We start from the raw sequence: 22537 nt of genomic DNA, 5'->3' as shown, positions 1-22537 counted from the left end.
AAAACCTTAAATTTATGAAAATATAATGAGTTTTTTTATTTTGTTACCATGGTCGTAAATACTTTGGTATTTTGTTATAGTTGCAAAAATTAACCTTAATTTATTTGCTATATTTGTATTTTAAAAAAAAATTATTGCTCAATTTGCAAAAATATAACATATTTTTTAATACCCATTACAACTCCCCTTCAAAATGGACCAAATAAATTCTCATTTATAAAAGATAATAATAAAAAAAACAATAGTTACCCTCTAAGTTGGTTAAATGACATTTTTAACCCCAATTAAACTTAAAAAGTGTTACCATTTTCCATGCTCCAATAACTTTATTTTCAATACTTGATAATAAAAGAGTATTCTAATATACTTTCGATTAATACAACATTAAGAAGATTTCAAAGAATACATATTTTGTTCTAATTTACGAATTTTGGTTAATCAAACTATAAAACTACTCATTAATTAATTTGTGGATTTAAAATTGTAAAAATCTTGATAGTATTGAAACTGAGGTTTTTTCCTAACTTTTTTTTTCTTTTTCTAATTATAATTGATGAACATCAACAATTATAATACTGATCTAAGTTAGGTCTAATTTGAATGGATAAAAAGTTTTAAATAAAAATTGATATAAGACAAAATACTCTTTTTTTTATAGTAAAAATTGATTTTTTCCTTTATAAGATTATACTAAATTAATGTAATTGTATATTCATAGAAAGTGTTATTAAGTTAATAATCAATAATTTTTTAATATAATAATACCGTGGGATGAGAAATCTAGTTAAATTCCTTTTGAAAAAAAAATACTTTCTTAATTATTTTATTCAATTAAATTTAAAAATGTTTCAAATATAACAAAATGATCCAATTTATTTAAAAAATAGCAAAATTTTACTACTTAAAAAAAGTTTATTGGAGTCTGATAGAGAGTAACATTTTAGTATATTTATACGTCAATTTGCGATTTCTTAAAAATAAATGGTAAATTAATTTAGATTATTTACTAAAGAGTTAATTAATTAATTAATTGATCAATTTTTTTTAAAAAAAATTAATATCATATATATAAAAAAAGATACTATGTCATTTGTGAACTTAGAATTCCTAATTACACAACCGAAAGAGCAATTCATGTTAGAGAAGAGATATGCAAAACAGTCTCCATCTCTGCTCCACCACCTCTGCTGTTGTTTTCTGTTTCTTCTTCTCATTATATAAACATTATATTAAAATCTTTTGTTTTATTATTTAGTGGTCAATATAGTTAACGTCTTTGAATCCAATCTAAAATAATTTATTGCAAAACTTAGAACCTATTTGGTACATAATCCATAATCCATATGATGTTGTGTGTATTTGTGTTTAACTGTCAAATGATAAGTTGAATTATGTTTATGAGAATTGTTTTCTAATTTTTGTCATTTAAATAATATAAATTTATAAAACAACATTTTAATATAAATTTTTGTTATTGTTTTCTAAATAAAATAAACCCTAAACAATTTAATTAAAACATTTTAACCAATGGTTATTTAATTTAATTGATTTTAACAAATGGAGGAAAAGAAAATTGCCATTGAGAAAATTTCACAGGAACAGAACATCAAATGGGAGGGCGGAGGGAGAAGTCATTCTACACCTTGCGTCATTCCATCAATCTATCTATACTTTCTTCTAATTCATTGTTTTCAAACCTTTCATCAATTTCAAAAATACTCTCTTTCAAAGTTTTTTCAATATACCAACTCTACCATGGTATCCATCACATCACACATGCGGATTAAAAATCACTTTTAGTCGTCGTTAAACTTTTATAATAAATTGTTCAATTTTAGTTTTTGTACATACGAACAAAATTTGAGATTGAAAAGCAGATAGATTAAAATTAAGCAAATATGAAGAAGTAATTTAGTTTTTGAAATATAGAGGTAGAAATTTAGTGGTAGTATAGATATAATATTTGTTTTCCTTTGAAAGAAAAGAAACAATAGATGAAAGTAGTTTTCGGGTTTAAAGTATAATAGTTTCTTCACCTAAGGTTGTTAGAAAATCGCATAATCTTCAAAAAGCTTCCTTCCTTCATTCCTTCTTCTTCTTCTTCTTTTCTTCTTCTTCTTCTTCTTCTTCTCATTCAGTTTTCTTCCTTCTTCATTGCGTTTCCCTCACAAACTTTGGTACTGCACAAACTCTTGCTCATTCACACAAACTCCGCGATCCATCTCAAATTTTCTTCACGTAATCCTTTTTCTTCTCCTCCTATAACTTTATCATCCTTCCCATCAACATTCAATCTTTTTTGTTTTACGATTTTCTTAATCTCTTGGTGATCCATCTACACCTTCCCAATCGTTTCTCCTTTCTACTTTTCTAACTTTTTCCCTTCATTCTGTTGTTTAGATCTGCTGCTTCCTTGCCGCTCTTCTTTGAACCAACGAGTGTGACCTCTACGATTTTGGTTCTAATCCAACTTGGGGCATGATTTGTTATTTCACAACAAATACTTAGCTTCAGCGATGAAGAGGTCTAGAGAAGATGTAAACATGGAATCACAGCTCCAGCGTCCTGTATTTCCCTCTAGAGGAGAATCGTATGTTTATCTTTGATATGTTTAATGTATTTGGTTTATCATTTTTTCAATTTTCTGCACCAGTATTGATTTCTTTCTTTCTTTTTCAAGGGATTAGACTTCTGCGTGTTGAGTTTGCTTTCTCCTTTCACTTCGTTTTCTCCTTGAACAATCTTATGAGTTCTGACAGTTCTTTTTTTTTTTTTTTTTGCATAACTTGATGCGAAACATATTTGATTTATGCTTGATGATTTCCATTTAACGAATCTATCTGAATGAATAGTATGATCAGGACCCATGGTTTTTCAAATTATTTGATGAGAGGCGCTTGTTTTGTACAATATTTTTATCTTGAGACTGGTTCAGCAGCGAGTTCTATAGATCATCGTAATTAACAGATCTTTCTACTTTTCTGTTTGTCGCTTTGTAAATGAAGAACTGTGCAGAGCCAGATGGTAGGAGGTGGGAGTTTGCAAAAACTAACGACGAATGATGCCCTAGAATATCTTAAGAATGTGAAGGACATCTTCCGAGACAAGAAGGAAAAATATGAAGATTTTCTTGAAGTCATGAAAGAATTCAAGGCCCAAAGGTTTGGCTACATTAAAATGTGTGCTTTTTGTTAATAAGTTTTCGCTTATATGTTAAATGATCTGTTTTGATGTTATCTGTTTGTAGAATTGATACTGTCGGTGTCATAGCAAGAGTGAAGCAGCTATTCAAAGGTCATCGTGACCTGATTTTGGGCTTTAATACGTTTTTGCCAAAAGGATATGCAATAACTTGTCCTCTTGAGGATGAAACACCTCCTCAAAAGAAGAAGCCTGTTCAATTTGAAGAAGCTATCAACTTCGTCGGTAAGATTAAGGTAATTAAAAGTCGCATTTTGACATATTTTGATGTGATTTCTTTTCACTTTCCTGCATTATATGTAGATTTCCTTTTTTCTTTTTTGTACATGCAGACACGGTTTGAAGGTGATAACCATGTATACAAGTCATTTTTAGAAATTTTGAATTTGTACAGGAAGGAAAACAAGTCTATAAGTGAGGTCTACCGGGAGGTATGTTTACGCATTGCATTAATGCCTCATTTGGCTGTTATTCTCTAAATTTCTCTTTTTTTGTTGCTCTTAAAACTTTTCATGAAAATTTTTGCCTTTTCAGGTTTCTGCACTGCTGCAAGACCACCCAGACCTTCTTAGGGAGTTTGTTCATTTTCTGCCTGATGCTTCAGCCACAACCTCAAATAATCACGTGTCATCTATGAGGAATTCTGTCCTTCGTGATAGAAATTCTTCCATACCACCTATTCAACAAGTACTTATTGACACGGTCTTAAAATGTTCATGGTTTTATAACATTCTCACTTTTTCCAATTGTTTGGCCAATATTTTGTTTGTGTTTACCATTAACAGAAGGAGAGGGCAACGACTCCACATACTGACCATGACATTGGTGTCAATCATCCTGATTGTGACCATGCTAGAGTTACTATCAAAGGCGATAAAGAGAAATGTCAGCACAGCGAAAAAGAGAAGGATAGGAGAGACAACACAGATAGTATGGAACAGTGTAGGGAAATTGATAAAAAATTTATCGAGCATGATAGCAGTAAGGACATCAGCATGCAAAGTTTTTCACAGAAGAGGAAATCTTCTGTTAGAGTTGAAGATACGACTTCAGTGAAATGGCATCTAAGTGGGGAAGGTAACTTTATAGAGTGTTGTTCATTTCCCGATGAGAAAAAAATGAAAAGTGAATATGTTAAAATACTGAAGTTTTATTTCTTTAATTTAACTAAAAGTTTGCCTGCACGTAGCTTTCACTGCACACCCTATTAACTAAAGCAAAATGTTAAATTTTAATTTTTACGCACACATTCTCTTTGGGATCTGTAGATTGTATTTGATTAAAGCAACCAGAGCTATAACCATGTCCTTATACTTGGTAGATTTTTTTTTTTTTTGATAATCTATTTGCTTTTTCTGTTTTTGCATCCTCTAATTTGTATATTTCATGACAGGTATGTCTTTTATTGAGAAGGTAAGGCTGAAGTTACCAAATGTTGATGTTTACCAAGAATTTGTGAAATGTCTTGACATATTCGACAAGGAAATAATCACTCGATCAGAACTGCATTCTTTGGTATGATATATATCTATGACTCTAAAAGTGTATTACTCTTGTCTTGTTGAATATATTGGCTCATAAGAATTGTGTTATTGTAATTATCCATGGAAGAAACTCACAGCATTGCAAATGTATAGCAACAATGAATGAATTTGGAAGCACCTTTTCTCTTTTACACCATTGAATTGATATCTCATTTAATTTATATATTGATGTGGCCATATTTACAACTTAAGAACAATGATTGTTTTTCCTTAGTGTTAGTCCTCAAGTATACTCCGTGTTTTATGAAAGGTAAAAAGGCAACTATCCCTCTTCCTGTTAAACATTACGCAGGCCCTCCTTTCACCCCACCCCACCCCACCCAGTTTCTTCTTCTACACCAGTGACCCTCTGCTGAGAACAACGATGAACCCACATAGAAAGACCCATGGAGTGGTCTTGTTCTCCGGTGAACGTGGGGTGATGTGGGCAGATTTAAGGGTGGTATTGTTTTCTGGCAATATCGAGCATCATTAGGAGAAGTCAAGCAATGGACCTCTAAGATTTTGAAGCTATTGCTGCAAAACTCTATGTCAAAGATATGGCTTGAGGTCTCTGTTCGAGGATGATTTCTATTGATTTGACAAAATGCCCCATTAGAGAGGGTGAGATTATGCGAATGAAATGGTGATGACTGTTGTCTGTCGATGTCGATTTTTCACTAATCGGAGTGGAAAAACTGGGAAGATGTGTTGGAGTTGGAGAAGCTGATTAATAAGACAATAATTCATCTTTCATCGGTTTTGAAGACCATAATTCATCTTTCATTTGGGTCTGAAACTGATTTTTTATTTTATATTTTCTTAAGGGCTAAAGTGTTCATTTTGAAACGACAGAGACTAAATAGAACAAAGTCTAAACCTTAGGGATAAAAAACAAAATTTCCCTTTAAAATATAGAGACAAAATTGCAAGATTGTGTAGGACCGAATGATATATTTAACCAACAAAAGTAACTAATAAGTATGTACTATCACATTGATTCCATTTGAACTTTGATTCTAAATTATGTTTAGTAAATATGAGATATTTGAATCTACCATATATTGTATACTTTTATTCTTTTGTCCTTCAAATCCGTTCTCATTTAATAAAGAGGATCTTAGTGCAATTCTTAGCTCTCTTTTCCTGCATGACCCAGTATAAAAGACACAAGGAACATAACAACTCTCGAGCACTTGGTGAGAGAAGAGAATTTGGAGGTTATTTCGTGGTGGTTGGAAGTAGTAGGACCAATTTGATCACTACTGATTTTATTTCTCGTGCTGTTTAGTCATGTTCTTTATACTATGAAAACCTTTGATGGTTTTAGGAAAATGAATACTACATTAACTATGTTCGTTCGCATTCATCCTTAATCAGGTGAGAGATTTACTTGGAAGATATCCAGACCTTATGGATGCTTTTGGTGAATTTATGATACTTTGTGACAGAACTGGTAACTGCTAGCATACTAATATATTACCTGATGTTGATGCTGTATTGCTTTAATGATAACCATGTCAATTACTATCCTGCAGATGGGCTTCTAGCAGATATTATGAGTAAAAGTAAGTGAAGTGATTGCCTTGCTCCTTTGTGCTAGTATCAGTGAATAAATGGAAATTTTCTCAGACATGTGGCCCTGCTATGTTTCTTTTCCCTTTCCCATATACTTGCAAGAGACAATATTGAACATTAAAGAATTGTTACTATGCCACAGAATCCTTGTGGAATGAAGGTAGTTTACCAAGATTAGCGAAGGTAGAAGAGAAGGACAGAAATCGAGATCATGAAAGGGAGGATGGTTTTAAAGACCGTGACCATGGAAATCGAGAAAGGGATAGACTTGAAAAAAGTGTTGCTTTTGGCCATAATGATGTTGGTAGCCACAAGATGTCTTTATTTTCTAGTAAGGACAAATATTTTGGGAAACCTATCAATGAACTTGACCTCTCTAACTGTGAGCGGTGTACTCCCAGTTACCGTCTTCTCCCAAAGAATGTAAGAAGTAAAATAACTGTTATTATATTTGCATAAAAAAACTATTATTATAAACTGATATTTTGATTCTGGCGTGTGTTTTTTTCCTTGTTGGTAATTTGTGTGCAGTATCCAATACCCTTTGCTAGCCAGAGAACAGAAATTGGTGATCAAGTTTTAAATGATCATTGGGTTTCTGTCACTTCAGGAAGTGAGGATTACTCTTTTAAGCACATGCGCAAAAATCAGTATGAAGAAAGCCTCTTTCGTTGTGAGGATGACAGGTTGAACCTCAACTGAGATTGGTTTATTTATTTTCTTCACTTTATATCTGTTGAGTTAACAGATGGAATCAAAGTTTGAGGGCTTATTATGCTAACGTGATTGGATATAGGCAGTTATTTGCATTCATTGTTTCATGCGAATTCTTAAGCTTGACGTTTTGTCATTAAATCTATCATCAAGTTGAATTTTTTATTCATCTCGATTGATCTATGCTCTGTTATAAGTATCCCAACTTATATTATGAAGTATTTTCACTATTTTCTCTTCCTTTTGGAAGTTTTATTCCAACAGATAATTAGCTGTGTCTTCTGTATATGCTTGTAGGTTTGAATTGGATATGTTGTTAGAGTCTGTTAATGTAACATCCAAGCGGGTTGAAGACTTATTAGAAAAAATCAACTTGTCAGACAGTCCAGTCCATATTGAAGATCATTTAACAGGTAATCTTATTGATGATATTTACAAGATCTTTAATGAGCTCAATCATCATGTTGGCATTAGAAAAAATTACGTTCTTAGAAATTTCCAAAACTTTCATTCTAGCAGCACTTAATTTGAGATGCATTGAACGCTTATATGGTGATCATGGCCTTGATGTGATGGATGTGTTAAGGAAGAATGCTCCACTTTCTCTCCCTGTTATATTAACCCGCTTGAAGCAAAAACAAGAAGAGTGGGCACGGTGTCGATCCGATTTTAATAAGGTTTGGGCTGAAATATATTTCAAGAATTATCAGAAATCTCTTGATCATCGTAGCTTCTATTTCAAGCAGCAGGATACAAAGAGCTTAAGCACAAAAGGTAAATTGCAAATGCAAGCAAAAAATGTATACTGCAAGTAGTCTCTCCATTTCTCATTTGCTTTATGCATGTTATTTGCAGCTTTGTTATCAGAGATCAAGGAAATTAATGAAAAGAAGCATAAGGAAGAGGATGTACTGCTCACTATTACTGCAGAAAATAAACGACCTATAATTCCAAATTTGGAATTTGACTACCCTGATCAAGATATTCATGAAGATCTCTATCATCTAATTAAATATTCCTGTAGAGAACTATGCTCCACAGATCAGTCTGATAAAGCTATGAAAATTTGGACAACCTTCCTGGAGCCCATGCTTGGTATTGCTTCACGGCCCTTGAGTTCCGAGGTTTCCAAAGAAATCATTAGAGAAAATAATTTTGCAGTTAGAGGTACTGCAATTGGTATGGTAGGGGTTAGCAGTAGCCATACTGTTGGAGGTGATGAGTCTAAGCTGCGAGATCCTCCCAGAATTGAAGTAGGAGGTGTTCAACCTAAACAATCAAGCCCTTGCAGGGTTTGGCCCATGAACGGAGATTCTTGTATTGAAGAAAATAGTTTTCACAAAGCAAATCGTGTTGACAGCAAGGTGGATAGTCTCCGTAAATTGCAGTTCAACGAAAATCAAGACGATTCTAATGAGAGGTTGGTAAAATCCAATGTGTTGGTTAGCTCTGTGCTCGAACAAGGGAAGGGGAAAGTAACTATAGAAACTGCATCAGGTTTGCAGAATGCTTCCAATTGATATCTTCAAATTAATTTGTTCAATTTTCATCTGCATTTTTTTCTAACTACTGCAATCTAATGTTTGTCTTTTGGTTGTTCAAGGGCTGCGCTCTACTCCATCCAGAACTTGGAATGGTGGTGTTGATAAAGGGCTTGAGTTAGCATCATCACAGGTACGGCCCAATCGTGCAGCAAAAATTCTTTTTATCAGAACTTGCCTTATGCTTTTTTTATTTAAAAAAAAATTGGCATTTAAGGTTAGTTACTAAATAAATCCATGGTGAAAATATTCATGGCACTCTGTTAGGTCAGCAATTCTACTGAGATATTCTAGAAGGGGTAAAAAGGGGAGTTCAAATGAAAGTTAGTTACATGGGAGGGGTCCACTAGCTTGTAAGGATGAGAGGATTGGTCATATAGGGTAGGCTTTTAGTACTGGTCAGTAGTCTGGGGAAAGAGAGGTTAAGCTCTCTTTACTCATGGTATTTAGTAATACTAAATTTAGTAAGGAGATACCTTACACACTCTTATCCAAACAAAGAACGTACGTATACCACACAGTCTTAACACTTTTGTTTTGATGATATTTTATAGACACATTATTTTGAGGAACTTTATATATTTATTATCACGGTGCTTTGAGATTAATTGTAGGGGTTTCCTCTCCCATATTTTCTATCTTATAAAATCCAAAAAAACGGGAAAAAAAAACTTTCATTAATAAACTTAGAAAGTGACCTCAAAAAGGGAAGGGGAGAGAAAAATTTGTGGAGATATGTAAATAAAATTTTGGACACGTGGGTGCAAATGTTTAGAAAGAAAAGTAAAACATAGTAGTTAGAGGCAGGAAAGAAAATTATTTATTTAGTGAAAAATTAGATAGAGATGTGTTTGAGGGGAAATATATGTTCAACATCACTATTTGCTAGAAAAAAACGAATAAAAATTTGAAGGAAAGAGATAAATTTTAGAGAAAATAAAGTTAAATAAAAAAGAAGTTTTAGAGAGAGACGTTATGAGTAAATAATATGTTTTATTGTTAAAGAAGTAAATTCTTAGATAAATGTGTAAATGAGGAAAATAAAGAAAAATTAAAGGGAAATAATTTAAAGTGAAGAAAACTCTTTTATTTATTACAGAGAGAAAAGTTAGAAATAAGTAAGTGAGAGAGAGAGAAGATTATGGGAAAAAAGTTAGATAAATGTGAACATTTAAGGAAGAGTGGTGAAAAAATTAGAGAGGAAAAAAATTATATAGGGTATTATTAGGGAGGGAAAAAGGTTAGAAAAAAACTGTTGGAAAGAGGAAAATGTGAGTTTAGAAGAAAAATAAATTTCTGGAAAACAAAAATCTATTTTTAAAAACTACTGTTTTTGGTTTTTGAAATTTACTTATAATAAAAAGCTTTAAAAAACAAAAACGAAAAAACTGAACTGGCTCTCAAAGAACTTTGTTGCAACGAAGTGATTATCAAATGATCCCTAAAGTTTAAAATTTTTATATTACATCTAAGGAAAGTCCAACTTACGCAAAATATCCCTTATCCCATATCCCTAATATATGTAACTGTTTTGATTTTGCTCACTGTTTTATAATTTGGCCTCAATTTTTTAATTTAAAAAGGATCATTGGAAATTTTGTTTTAGCTTTCACTTTCCTTCTTTTGGGAAAAAATTTTATCCTTCTTAATAATTTGTTTTAGCCTTTTTTTTTCTTTATAGTAATCAAATGCCTGCATAATAAAATAAAGTACGATCTAGCATAGAGATTAATAAGTTTTGTGCAAGTCTGCAAGCTGAAAAGTTTTCTGGCTACATCAGGGGGGTTGTTCATCAAGGCCACTTTTGTCTAATGGTGTGATGGCAGAAGGCTCAAATGCTCCTAGTTTCAATGAAAAATGTGATGGGCACTCAAAGATAGAGAGAGAAGAGGGTGAACTATCACCAACTGGAGAATTAGAAGATAACTTTTCAAATTATCAAGAAGGTAGTCTTGATAAAGCAAAAGACAGTGCTGCAGGCAGGCAATGTTTCAGAGCACACACAGACAAGATATCTTGCAGGGATGTGACAAGAGAAACTCATATAGATGCTGATGATGAAGGGGAGGAAAGTGCTCGGCGGTCATCAGAAGACAGCGAAAATGGTTCTGAGAATTGTGATATCTCTGGAACTGAGTCTATTGATGGAGAGGACAGTACTCGTGAAGGGCAGGAAGACAGGGGTCATAATGACCATCATAGTAAGGTTGAGAGTGAAGGGGAGGCTGAAGGAATGGATGATGCCCATAGTGCTGAGGGTGATGGAACAGTGTTACCCTTTTCGGAACGTTTTCTTCTCAACGTGAAGCCGCTTGCTAAGTATATCCCATTGGCATTACGGGATGATAAAAAGAACTCCCGGATTTTTTATGGAAATGACTCCTTTTATGTTCTTTTTAGACTTCACCGAGTAAGGTTCATAAATTTGAACTGATTGTTTCGGAGTTCTTTATTTTAATGAGATTAATGATGAATTTGCCTTTGACTTTCCCATTACACTCAACACTGACAATTTAACCTCATTTCATTGATTTGGCAGACATTGTATGAGCGGATACGATCAGCAAAGATTAATTCATCATTTGGTGAGAGGAAGTGGAGAGCTTCAAATGATACTAGCCCTAACGATCTGTATTCCAGGTTATTTTCCTTTGCATGAATCTACAAATACTTGTTTTTAATGGTTACAATGTCTCGTAAATGTCACCAATTTTTGTCATAGTTACACCGCATGGGAGAGGGAAGAATCAAATGTATTCAGAACTGAATCATGGATGAGATTGTGTTCCATAGTGACTTCCAATTTGGTCATACTAGAGTATTAGATATTTTCTTTTATGTCTTCTGTGTCACTTTGTAAGATTGTGATCAACTGGTATCGTTTACAGTATAATCTGGTTCATTTGTAAAGCTACCGGACCTTACCTTATATAATCCCATTATTTAAACTTTCGGTAACCTATGTTACACTGAATACCACATGTAATCTTCAAATTATTTAGTGAGGAAAATCGGTTGAGTGCTCTATATCATCCTTGTTCTTACACTTGGATATCCCATTCCCAACAAGCACCCCACCTTTATATCACTGGTTTTGATTTTTGGGTTTATTCATTTTTTATCCACATTCATGATAATTTTCAATTTGTTTATCATCACTTGACCTTCTGTGAACATAATTCATGAAACAGATTTATGAGTGCACTTCGTAGTTTACTTGATGGCTCCTCTGATAATATGAAGTTTGAGGATGACTGCCGATCTATTATTGGAACCCAGTCTTATGTTCTATTCACTTTGGATAAGTTGATTTATAAACTCGTTAAACAGGCAAGATTTCTTAGCTCCGTAGAAGTTTCTCTTTCTGACAGTTTTTAGCTGTTTTATCGTTGTGCTATTAACCTGGAAATGGATATTTCTGTACTATTTTCAGCTTCAAACAGTTGCTACTGATGAGATGGAGTCCAAGCTTCTTCAATTATATGCCTATGAGAATTCAAGAATGCATGGAAAGGATGAAGACACAGTTTATCATGATAATGCCCGTGTGCTTCTTCATGATGATAGCATATACCGAATTGAATGTGTAAGAGTTTGTGAATTACTTGTCTTGTTAACGATGATACGTTAATTTAAATTTGAACTCTTGAGCGGTGCTCTTACTAAATACTTGTACCTTCTTCACCAGTCATGTAGTCCAGGTCATCTATCCATTCAGCTAATGGAATTTGGCAATGATAAGCCTGAAGTGACGGCTGTTTCAATGGATCCTAATTTCTCAGCTTACCTGCACAATGATTTCCTCTCCATTCTTCCGGATGACAAAGAGCAGTCTGGAATCTACTTACACAGGCATGCCAAAAATTAACAAATTTAGATTTTACTAGGCATTTTTGGGAGTGATTTTCAAAATCACTCTAAAAACATGTTAATCATTCAAAACTAATTTTTATGATACGAAAATTGCATTTAAAATTATAAAATTAAATATTAAACTAATATTGAGTGATTAAGCTTGTTTTGAACCAGACAAAAGTGACTTTTACAATTTCAAGATCACTCCCATGCATGCACTTGGATATTAATACCTTTTCTTCTCCCCTCAGAAATAAGTGCAAGCATGCCTGCAGTGATGAAATTTCTGCTGCATGCGAGGCCATGGAAGGACTTAAGGTTGTTAATGGTCTGGAGTGTAAAATCACATGCAATTCATCGAAGGTAGAGTTCCAATAGAATGTTCCTTTTATCTAACTTTTCTTCTGGATCTCAAAAGTTCTATAGTTTTAACAATAAAACCGATTTTCATTGAGATGGAACGAAATTACAAAAGCTATATTAAATTAGTAATACATAGACAGGCCTTACCAAAATCTATTTTTATTTTTACTATGTAATTTCTTGTAAAGAAAAAGGGCTGGGAGATTGAAGTGGATATTATTAGAGTTTATTTTGATGATGTAATTTATATTTCTAGACTTGGGACTTACTGTTAATATGATGTGGTTTATACACCATAGGTCTCCTACGTTTTAGATACAGAAGACTATTTGTTTCGCACAAAAGGCAGAAGAAGAAGTTTGCATAGAAGTGGTTCGTGCCGTCACCACCAGTCAAGGTCTTCAAGTGGAAGCTCAAGCAGAGGACAACGATATCAACGATGGCTGTCGAGCTCATGATGCACATCCTATTACTTAACTGTAAGCACTGCAATAACACGTACTTGAATCCACTTTTTTTCTGTTAGAGCATCACATTTCTCTCTTTTGCACCCATGTCCTATGTCCTATTGTTTTTCCTATTTCTGTGCTGGCTCACTGGAGCATGAAAACATCTGAGATTCCTTTTCTCTATCTAGGTTTCCAATGGCACGATGTGGGCATCGAAAGAAGCTCAGGGGGGAATGAAAGAATCGAGTGTGCTTAGGGGATGAACGAACGGAGCGTGCCAAAGAAAAAGATAAAAAAAAAAAAGAAAAAGAAAAAGAAGGAAAAGGTGTGTGGTGATATTAGCCATTTATTTGTCTGTAATCAGACAAGTTACACCAGAAACGTATGGAAGTTGGATCCAAGGGTTATAGATTGGTTGCGTCAGAATCTTGTAAATAGAGGTAATTTGTGATGTGCAAGTGGAGAGGGAACTACGACACCTACAGTTCTACATTTCATTCTTTCTTGTTTCTTCAATAAACTGTATTTGTATACAGAAAGATGGTTGCGTATTTCATCTATAATTAATTTGTTGTGGCCATTCTAAAATCATTGGCTGCTTTTGTCTTGTGCCATAAAGAATGCCATAAAATCATTTTAAATTTCCATACATTTATTTATTTATTTATTTATTTCTATTGGAATACATGTTGATGTTGCGAAATTGCATTCATGGTTCAGCTTACAAGTTTTAGGTTAAATTTCAAATTCAAAAGATATTGCATGTCTTAAAAGAAAAAATTAATTTTTTTAATTTTTTTTTTTTTTTTTTTTTGTGTATGATAAATTGATAAACTTTTTATTTTATATCTAATAATTTCGGTTAGAAAGTTGTGACGTACCATGATTGCTTTGGTACCCAGTGCAGCATCTTCAGAAACACCAAGGTTTAGGAGAGGGTTTATAAAAATGTAGCTTTGTTGTTACTTCTTTTAATATTTAATCTTTCTCTTTCTCTTCTTCTTCTATTTCCTCGTTTATTTCTTATTCTCTTTCCTTAGTTATAGGTCATATATGTTGCATCAGTGGTTGATATGGAGAGATACAACATACATACATTATAGAGGACTTGAATCTCTTAAAAAAGAGTTGCCTAAATGTGATTGTTAACGTATTTGTCGTTTTTAATATTAACTTCATTTTCTTTTGGTATTCGTAATTCCCATATAAACTTTTAAGGAGATTTAAAGATGGAGTCTACTATTGAGAAACCAAATGGGAAAGTTGGGAGATCTCAACAGCTATTTTGATTTATTAATGATTTGAATCTAATTCAAATTAAGTAATTAATTCTCTCTCTAATTATTTAATTCATATTTTATTTATATTAAATACCTTAATTATATAGATCTCATTCAAATAATTAAATTGTTTGAAGGAAAATTGTGAAGGATAGCAAAATATCAAAACTACTTACAAAATATATCAAAAATTTAAATAGACGGTATAAAAGGATCTTTTTTTAAAAATAATGTAAAATTTGAAACATATGTCAAAAATAGGGTGGATGCAAAACTATTTTTTAAAATAAGTGAATTGAAGTGAAGTCATGTACCCGATACACGACTTTTATGTAATGGACTCCACACCTTCTATTTTTTTCTTATTTTTATATATATACTAGACTGGACTTCACATTTTTTTATTTTATCATTAGTTATATATACATACCCACATATAATATAATATTAAACATTCAAATTCCAAAAATTTCTTTCTTTATTAAATTAATTTATTTTTTTTCTTTATTTCTTTATATATATTTAAATATCTCAATCTTATTAAGTCAAACTAACAAAAGAAATTTACTATCCAAACTTATTATCAACAAACCAGTAAAAACGTAGTAAAGAAGTTGAGGATCTTACCCTACACAATCTTATTTAGGTATTCACAAATATTGAATTAGAAATTCAAGAAATCTAACACATAGATGAGAGGTTATGTAACAATGCAAGAATGAAAGCAATAAATGTTTGTGGAATTTTAGAATAGAGCACAAAAGAAATAAATTTCTCTCAATCAATTTAAAAATGGGAATGAATTGTCCTATCATAAAACAAATGATTGCAGCCAATTTCAATCCCAAATAAAACATTTTTATATTAGCGGTTTCTATGAATTCTTTAGAATTTGCATTAAGCTTCTTGGCCTCGATATTGTGTCACGTGTCATTCAAAAGAAAAAAATATCAAAGAAAAAGTGTGTTTGAGATGGGTTCAACAATTCTCAATCAATCTTACTTCAAACATTATGTTTAGTGGCATTAAAACATTAAACTAAACTCATGTCATCACCAGTGATCAAACCAATCATACAAGAATTTATATAAAAACAAGATTGGAATTCAATTGAAGTTTGAAATTTGAAAGTAAATTAGACACACGATTTGGTACCTTAGTTTTCATAATTCTCAAAATGAAATTCAAACAAATGAGATATTTCTTGAAGGAATTGAGAGAGAATTTTAATGATTTTGAGAGGGAATTTACCCAAGTTTTTGGTAAATTTGAAAAAGGTGGTGAAAGTACGAAAATCACACACGAAAACTGACTTAAATAGCTAAGTCGAGTTAGATAAGGGAAGGAAAAGGTGTTCATGCGTCGGCTAACGGAGTGAAAAGTTCATAGCACTGCGACGCTGCATTTACTACCTTCAAAAATTGGTCTATTTTTGGTCATTTCTCTTTTATCTTCTTTTTTCCCTTAGGACACGTAAAAGAGATTTTTTTTCACATTTTCTCTCAATTAAGTGGTTTGGGGTTGTTTGACTAGCAAGTTTTTTTTTTGTTACTTTTTATTTATTTATTTCAAACATTTTGTAAGCATCTCGCAACTTCCAAACTTCAAATGTTTAACCCCGAATCAATTTTATACTTGTTTGATATCATTTAAAGTTGCTTTTGCACATGTTTGAGGAGAATTTTAGCCACTGTTTTGTATCCCACAAACATCTGAAAATATCTCATAATGTCCGAATTCGAAATATTCAACACCAATTCAATCATATACTTGTCGTTTTAGGTAATGTAGGGTGATTTAATAACATGTTCGATGAAGTTTTTTAGCTATTTTTTTTAATCTTGCAAACATCTCGTACGTAGGCAACTTAAAGAAAACTTTAAGTTTAGTCCGGTAAAAAAAATTTGAACTACGTCATGACTTGATTCTTTTCTTCAAAGGATATTCATCTCTACTAAGGATTCATAACAAATTTGGGGAAAATCCCTAAATCTAAGATGTTCATTTCTAGTAATAATGCGATGTAATAAATTGAAGATGGACACTAATTTGTGCAAGACTATATACATGTTGAGTGCATGCAAAAAAGAAAAAAAAAAAGTCTCAAAATCAAGCTTAGAGGTTTCATCAATGATTCCTCATATTCAATCTTGAAGGCTTCATTTGACACCTTTTTATATTCAAGCTTGAAGGCTTCGTCGATGCTACAGCTCCACCTCTCTGAAAAGATGACGATGGTGCAGCTGCGAGAGGACGACGGTCGTGCAGCTCCGCATTCGCCTCTTTAAGATGACGACGACGGTGTAGCACCGCTTGTGCCTCTCTAAGAAGATGCCTACAATGCTAAAGTTCCGCCTCTGTCTCATCTTCAATGTGTTGCACCGAAGAGGATCATCATCTTCATCTTCTTCATGTGCAACAACTGAGAGGATCATCATCTTCATCTTCTCCCATGTGCCGCAGTTGAGAGGATTCATCTCCATCTTCTCCCATGTATTGCAACCGAGAGGATTCATCTTCCTCTTCTCCTAGGTGCTACAGTCGAAAAGATTCATGTTCATCTTCTTTCATGTGCTGCAGTCGAGAGAATTCATCTTTATCTTCTCCCAAGTACCGCAACCGAGAGGATTCATCTTCATGTTCTTCCAAGTGCCACAGCCAGAGGATTTATCTTCACCTTCCCCCATGTGTTGCAGCCGAGAGGATTCATCTTCATCTTCTCTCAGGTGCCGCAATCGAGAGGATTCATATTCATCTTCTCCCAGGTGCTACAATCGAAAGAATTTATCTTCATCTTCTCTTAGGTGCCACAATCGAGAGGGTTTATCTTCATCTTTCCTCATGTGTTGCAACCGAATATTGATTAATTTAGTTCTCACTATAGATATATATTTTTGTGTCCACGAATATTCGTTAACTGTGTGTACACTCCATTAAAGACTCGCATCTGAATTCTTCTCACTGTAGATATATATTTTTGTGTCCACGGATGTAGACCAATAACAGTAAGTTAATCCTTCACTAGCGTTCTTAACATCAGTTGGGTCAAATTTACCATTTTACTCCTAGGTTACTTCTAGTCCTTAAATACTAGTGCTTCTCTAATGAACAACCTGTTTAGGGTCCATCCAATAAGCAAAAACCCCTCGCGTGTCGTAGAGAGGGTAGGACCCTTTGTTTAAGTTCTGGAGACACTATTTAAGTGAACACTTATCTATTTACCCTAAAGTCGAGAATGAGTGAATTCCATCTTATGTGATTATGTTTCCAGCTCCCCACTCAATCTTGTCCCCAAAATGATAAGCATAGTGAGTCGACAATCTTGTCACTCTCACTTGTACAAATCAAAGGACTATCCCTCGAGAACAAGAGTTCATAATATACTCACGATTAAGACTAAGTTACCTAGGTCATCTTAACGAAATAGCATAAACCTAACTAGTTAACGGAATTACATCTAGTGGTTACTATTTTGTGGTCCGGTCTTATGCTAACTCTTTGCATATGATACTCTCACTCGCATGTCATCTACATGAAGGTGTTCGATCATTGCATTTGTATCAAATAGGAAGTATGTTGTATCCATAGTGTTACCAAGATGAAGTACTCAACTTTATCCCTATACTATAGACCCTTTAAGTTATATCTTGAACATTGATCCTTGTATGTCTCTGAAGGGATGAGAGACCTTCACAACGGAAGATTCACAGAGATCGTAAAACTAAAAATATCAGTACATTAGAAACAATTAAAGAAACTAATTTCTATAACCTAAAGGCTAAGCATGTTTTTTAATTAAAAGAAAATACAAAGAAGAGAAACATACTTTCATTGACAACTCTGAATTGAATTTTGGACACCACCACTCGAAGACCTCCCTATTTTCTAAGTTGAGATTGGTTTGTAGGAATCAATTGGAAGGAAATTGTACGTGAAGAATTTGAGAGAGAAAAAACTTAGTACGCCAAGTATCAATTGTGTTTTGAAATTATACTTCTCGTTACGATGATATCTTCCTCCTTTTCAGACGGAAGAAGGGGACAGTTGAGAGAAAGAATGGAAATGTGGAACCACGTTCCCTATTAATTTTTTAAAAAATTAATAAATATTTTAATTAATTAATTAATTAAATTCTATTTAATCTAAATCATATTTAAATGAATATCTCTCACATAATATATAGTTTTTATTAAATTAAACTAAACTATTAATTAATTCTCTAATTAATTAATTAATTAATTAAATATCTTATATTTAATTAATCCAAATTTGAATCATATTCAAATATAAATTTATATCATAACCTATAGTTTTAATGTGTATCATATGATATGCATATGTATATTAAATGGCGACCTATAGTTTTAATATGAATCTAATTCACATTAAATTAATATTTGAACACATTCAAATATTTTATCTCTCATAAATTAATTTGGAATCATATCTAAAATTAAATTTATATATTAAAGTTTAATTAAAATATAAATTTTATATTATAATGTATCACCATACATTATATTAGTTCCCAAAGTAAATTTGAACATTTCAAATTATAACTAACACAAATAAATCCAATTACCCTTTACGAGCGAGGAAGGGGACCTAATGAATCTACAAATCAAAAGCTACAACGGTATGAGATTAATTGGCTAAACTCATTAACCACATTACTCAATATTCGTTAACTTTGTGTATACTCCACTAAAGACTCACAACTAAACTCTTCTCACTATAGATATATTTATGTGTCCAAGGATATAAACCAATAACAATACATTAGTCCTTCATAATTGTTTGTACCACTAGCTGGGTCACTTTACTATTTTACCCTTGAGTTAGTTTTAGTCCTTAAATACACATGCTCCTTTAATGAACCATATGTTTATAGTCCAACCACTAAAAAAAAACCTCTCTTGAGCCATAGAGAGGATAGGGTCATTTGTTCAAGTCTTAGATACACCATTTAAGGGAACACTCTTCTACTTACCCTAAAGTTGAGAAGAAGAAAATTTCATCTTGTGTGATTATGTTCACAGCTCTCCACTCGGTCTTATCCCCAACATGATAAGCATATTGAGTTGACAATCTTGTCACTCCCACCCGTACAAATCAAAAGACAATCCCTCGCGAACAAGAGTTCATAATACACTTAGGATTGAGACTAAGTTACCTAGGTCATCCTAATGAAATAGAAACTCAACTAGTTAACGGACTTACATCTAGTGGTTACTATTTCATGGTCCAATCGAATTGTATAGGATACCCTCACTCGCATGTCGCCTACATGAACATGTTGGATCATCATGTTTGTATCAAATACAAAGTGAGTTGTATCCATAGTGTTACCAAGATAAGGTACCCAACTTTATCCATATATTATAGACCCTTTAAGTTGTATCTTGAACATTGATCCTTGTATGTCTCTACATGCTGTTCAAGACTCATTAAATAACTTAGGACGTTAGTTTATTGGACTTAGGCTATTAAGACAAAAATAATATTATAATAAAAAAACACTTATTGAAATTATAATAATAATATTTTATTAATAACAATACTTTATTAATAACGGTCAATGGATTACATTTACTATCTACGAGTTTTAGGACATAAAACCCAACAAACTCCAACTTCAATTAAAACTCTAGTCTCTATGAGAAGTACATAATAAAGTAATCCTCAAACATTGAAAATAGTAACATGTAAAAATATACAAATACAATAAACTAGGGTATTCTCATACCCATTATCCATCTCCCACTTGTCATAGATTACCTAATGTACATATCTCACAAACCTAGACTTTTTAGATGACCCTCGAACACTTTAGTCGTGAGAGTATTCGTAAATGGATCATCATGTTGTGCTCCAAAACGATCCTGGTGACGATTACATCCCCTTGTTGCACAATATCCCGTATCAAATGATACTTCCTCTCTATGCGTTTTCCTTGTTTGTGGTTGCAAGGTTCTTTAGAATTGCTACTGCCCTACTGTTATCGTCACAATATAAAGTGATGGGCATGTTTATGTTTAGAACAACTTTAAAATCATGCAAAAAATTTTCTTGAGTCAAACTACTTCTTGTGTTGCTTCACAAGCAGCGACCTACTCAACCTCTATAGTAGAGTTTTGAATTGCATCCTTGTTTGATGCTACGACATACCACAATTCCCCCGTTTAGGGTGTACACTAATCCCGACATAGATTTCCTAGAATCCTTATCGGTTTGAAAATCAAAGTCAGTGTATCCTGTAAGGATCAAATCCTTAGCTCCATAAATAAGCATGTAGTCTCTCGTTCTCCTAAGATACTTGAGAATAAGTTTAATTGTTGTCCAATGCCTAACCCTGGGTTGGACTACCCTGGGCACCTTCTTGCTTGGACAAGACGTGACGTGACACAAAGCCAACCATTATCGCCCACTTCAAGAATGACACCAGCTAACCCTTATCTTAACCTTAACCTTGACCCATAAAATAAAGAACAAGAACGAAAGTTATAACACGTAACTTACAAACATAACTAAAAGAAACCTTTCTTAATTAAAACAACCTTTATATAAGTTTATACAGACAATATGAAACCTTATTTACATAACAAAACCAACACCAAAAACCCGACCTAAGTTTAAAAACTAAGAATAGCACTAGACATAACATGTACGATAATGATTAAACCCTTCGGCAGGTAGAGAGTAGTGATTCACGCTCCAAGGACACGGTCTCTACTTGGAAAGTGAAAATCATTTTGGAAAAGATGAGTTAAACGAGCCTAGTGAGTGGTATTTTTCTAAATCTTAGTAATAGTAATAGTTAATCATAAACTGAAAGCTTTAAACCTTAAAACAATTAGAATCAATAACATGAATCCTTGTTTTTCCTGCTCGAAACTCAAGTATCTTTGATCCTTTCCCATTACGAGTAATTTAAAATACTACTTTATACGAGTAATTTAATCATGCCTCATTACAAGTAAATTTTAAGTCTGCCCTGTGACGAGTAATTTTTTCTTGTCCCATACAAGTAATTTCCTCGTAACGACTAATTTTTTAAAGAGCTTGGTTTCGATAAAACATTTTTAAACCATAAACTTTAAGTCCTTTTTGCAATAAGAAATCTTTAACTTACTCTTAATAATCTTTAAACATAACCTCAATAACAATAATACAATAACATGTTTGAAAACAATTCATAAATAGCTTAAACATTTAACATAATTCATTCATAAATCATGGCTGTAAACATGCTCTACAATATTTTAAATAAATCATTTTTCACTCACATATACAAGTCTAAAATGGGAGGCTTTGCAATATTTGTCTGATCTCCTCTTGTCCCACCGTCGAAATGGGAGGCTTATAGGGACAGCGCTGATGAGCTGCTCTCACATATGCATATCTAAGGATAATTTCATGTGAACAGGAGTTCATAGTTAGCTTAGGATTAAACTTAAGTTACCTTGGTCATCAATAATTAATATAGTCAGTTTTATACTGTAAACGGTATTATAATGTAAAAGTGACTATTTCATGGATTGATCTTATGTAAACTATTTATATACAATGCTCTCACTTTCATATCTCTACATAAACAATTTAGGATCACATCATTTGTATTAACTACAAAGCATATCACATTCATAGTGTCTCTGGAAGAAGACGCACAACCATATTCATATACTATAGACCGTTTAGGCTACATACTCAAACTTGATTCATGTTTATATCCCTACGTAAAGTTCAAGTTTACTCAAAAATAACCCAGGACCTTAGTTTATTAGATTCACGATTATAATATTCAATTTTATTAATAATTTTTCAATAACTTTATTAAATATAATATAATTTTAAATTACAAACTATGAATTTTAGGACATAAATTTCAACAAAAACAAAATTCAAATTCTCTACCAAACGGACCGGACCTTAAAAGTGATCTAAAAATAATTTAGATGAATTTTCATTCCAAATTGAGACAAGATGAAAAGAAGATATATGAGAATAAATTAAGGAAAGGGAAGTGAATATAA

The 22537-nt window shown here is 32.7% G+C and overlaps 1 protein-coding gene across 4 annotated transcripts; it reads left to right on the top strand.

Annotated features, from left to right (window-relative positions):
* Positions 1-2035: 2035 nt before the first annotated feature.
* On the top strand, positions 2036-13909 carry LOC101208475 (paired amphipathic helix protein Sin3-like 4). 4 transcript variants are annotated; one of them, XM_011656994.2, is made up of 24 exons: positions 2045-2238; positions 2401-2590; positions 3006-3161; positions 3248-3437; positions 3534-3632; positions 3736-3888; positions 3987-4278; positions 4595-4716; positions 6105-6180; positions 6263-6292; positions 6445-6725; positions 6834-6988; positions 7314-7429; positions 7536-7790; positions 7872-8513; positions 8620-8690; positions 10338-10967; positions 11097-11197; positions 11749-11887; positions 11991-12143; positions 12246-12409; positions 12664-12775; positions 13075-13254; positions 13413-13909. In XM_011656994.2, exons 2-23 carry the CDS (start codon positions 2517-2519, stop codon positions 13231-13233), a joined length of 4170 nt encoding a protein of 1389 aa, XP_011655296.1. In that variant the 5' UTR covers positions 2045-2238; positions 2401-2516; the 3' UTR covers positions 13234-13254; positions 13413-13909. The 4 variants fall into 4 exon arrangements, with proteins under 4 accessions (XP_031741312.1, XP_011655296.1, XP_031741310.1 ...); XM_031885450.1 differs by lacking the exon at positions 2045-2238 and having other exon boundaries at positions 2425-2590; positions 3248-3426; XM_031885451.1 differs by lacking the exon at positions 2045-2238 and having other exon boundaries at positions 2425-2590; positions 3596-3632.
* Positions 13910-22537: the final 8628 nt, after the last annotated feature.

This window comes from Cucumis sativus, chromosome 5 (assembly GCF_000004075.3).
Source record: "Cucumis sativus cultivar 9930 chromosome 5, Cucumber_9930_V3, whole genome shotgun sequence".
Classification (NCBI taxonomy): domain Eukaryota; kingdom Viridiplantae; phylum Streptophyta; class Magnoliopsida; order Cucurbitales; family Cucurbitaceae; genus Cucumis; species Cucumis sativus.
This window is presented reverse-complemented; position numbering and strand designations above follow the sequence as displayed.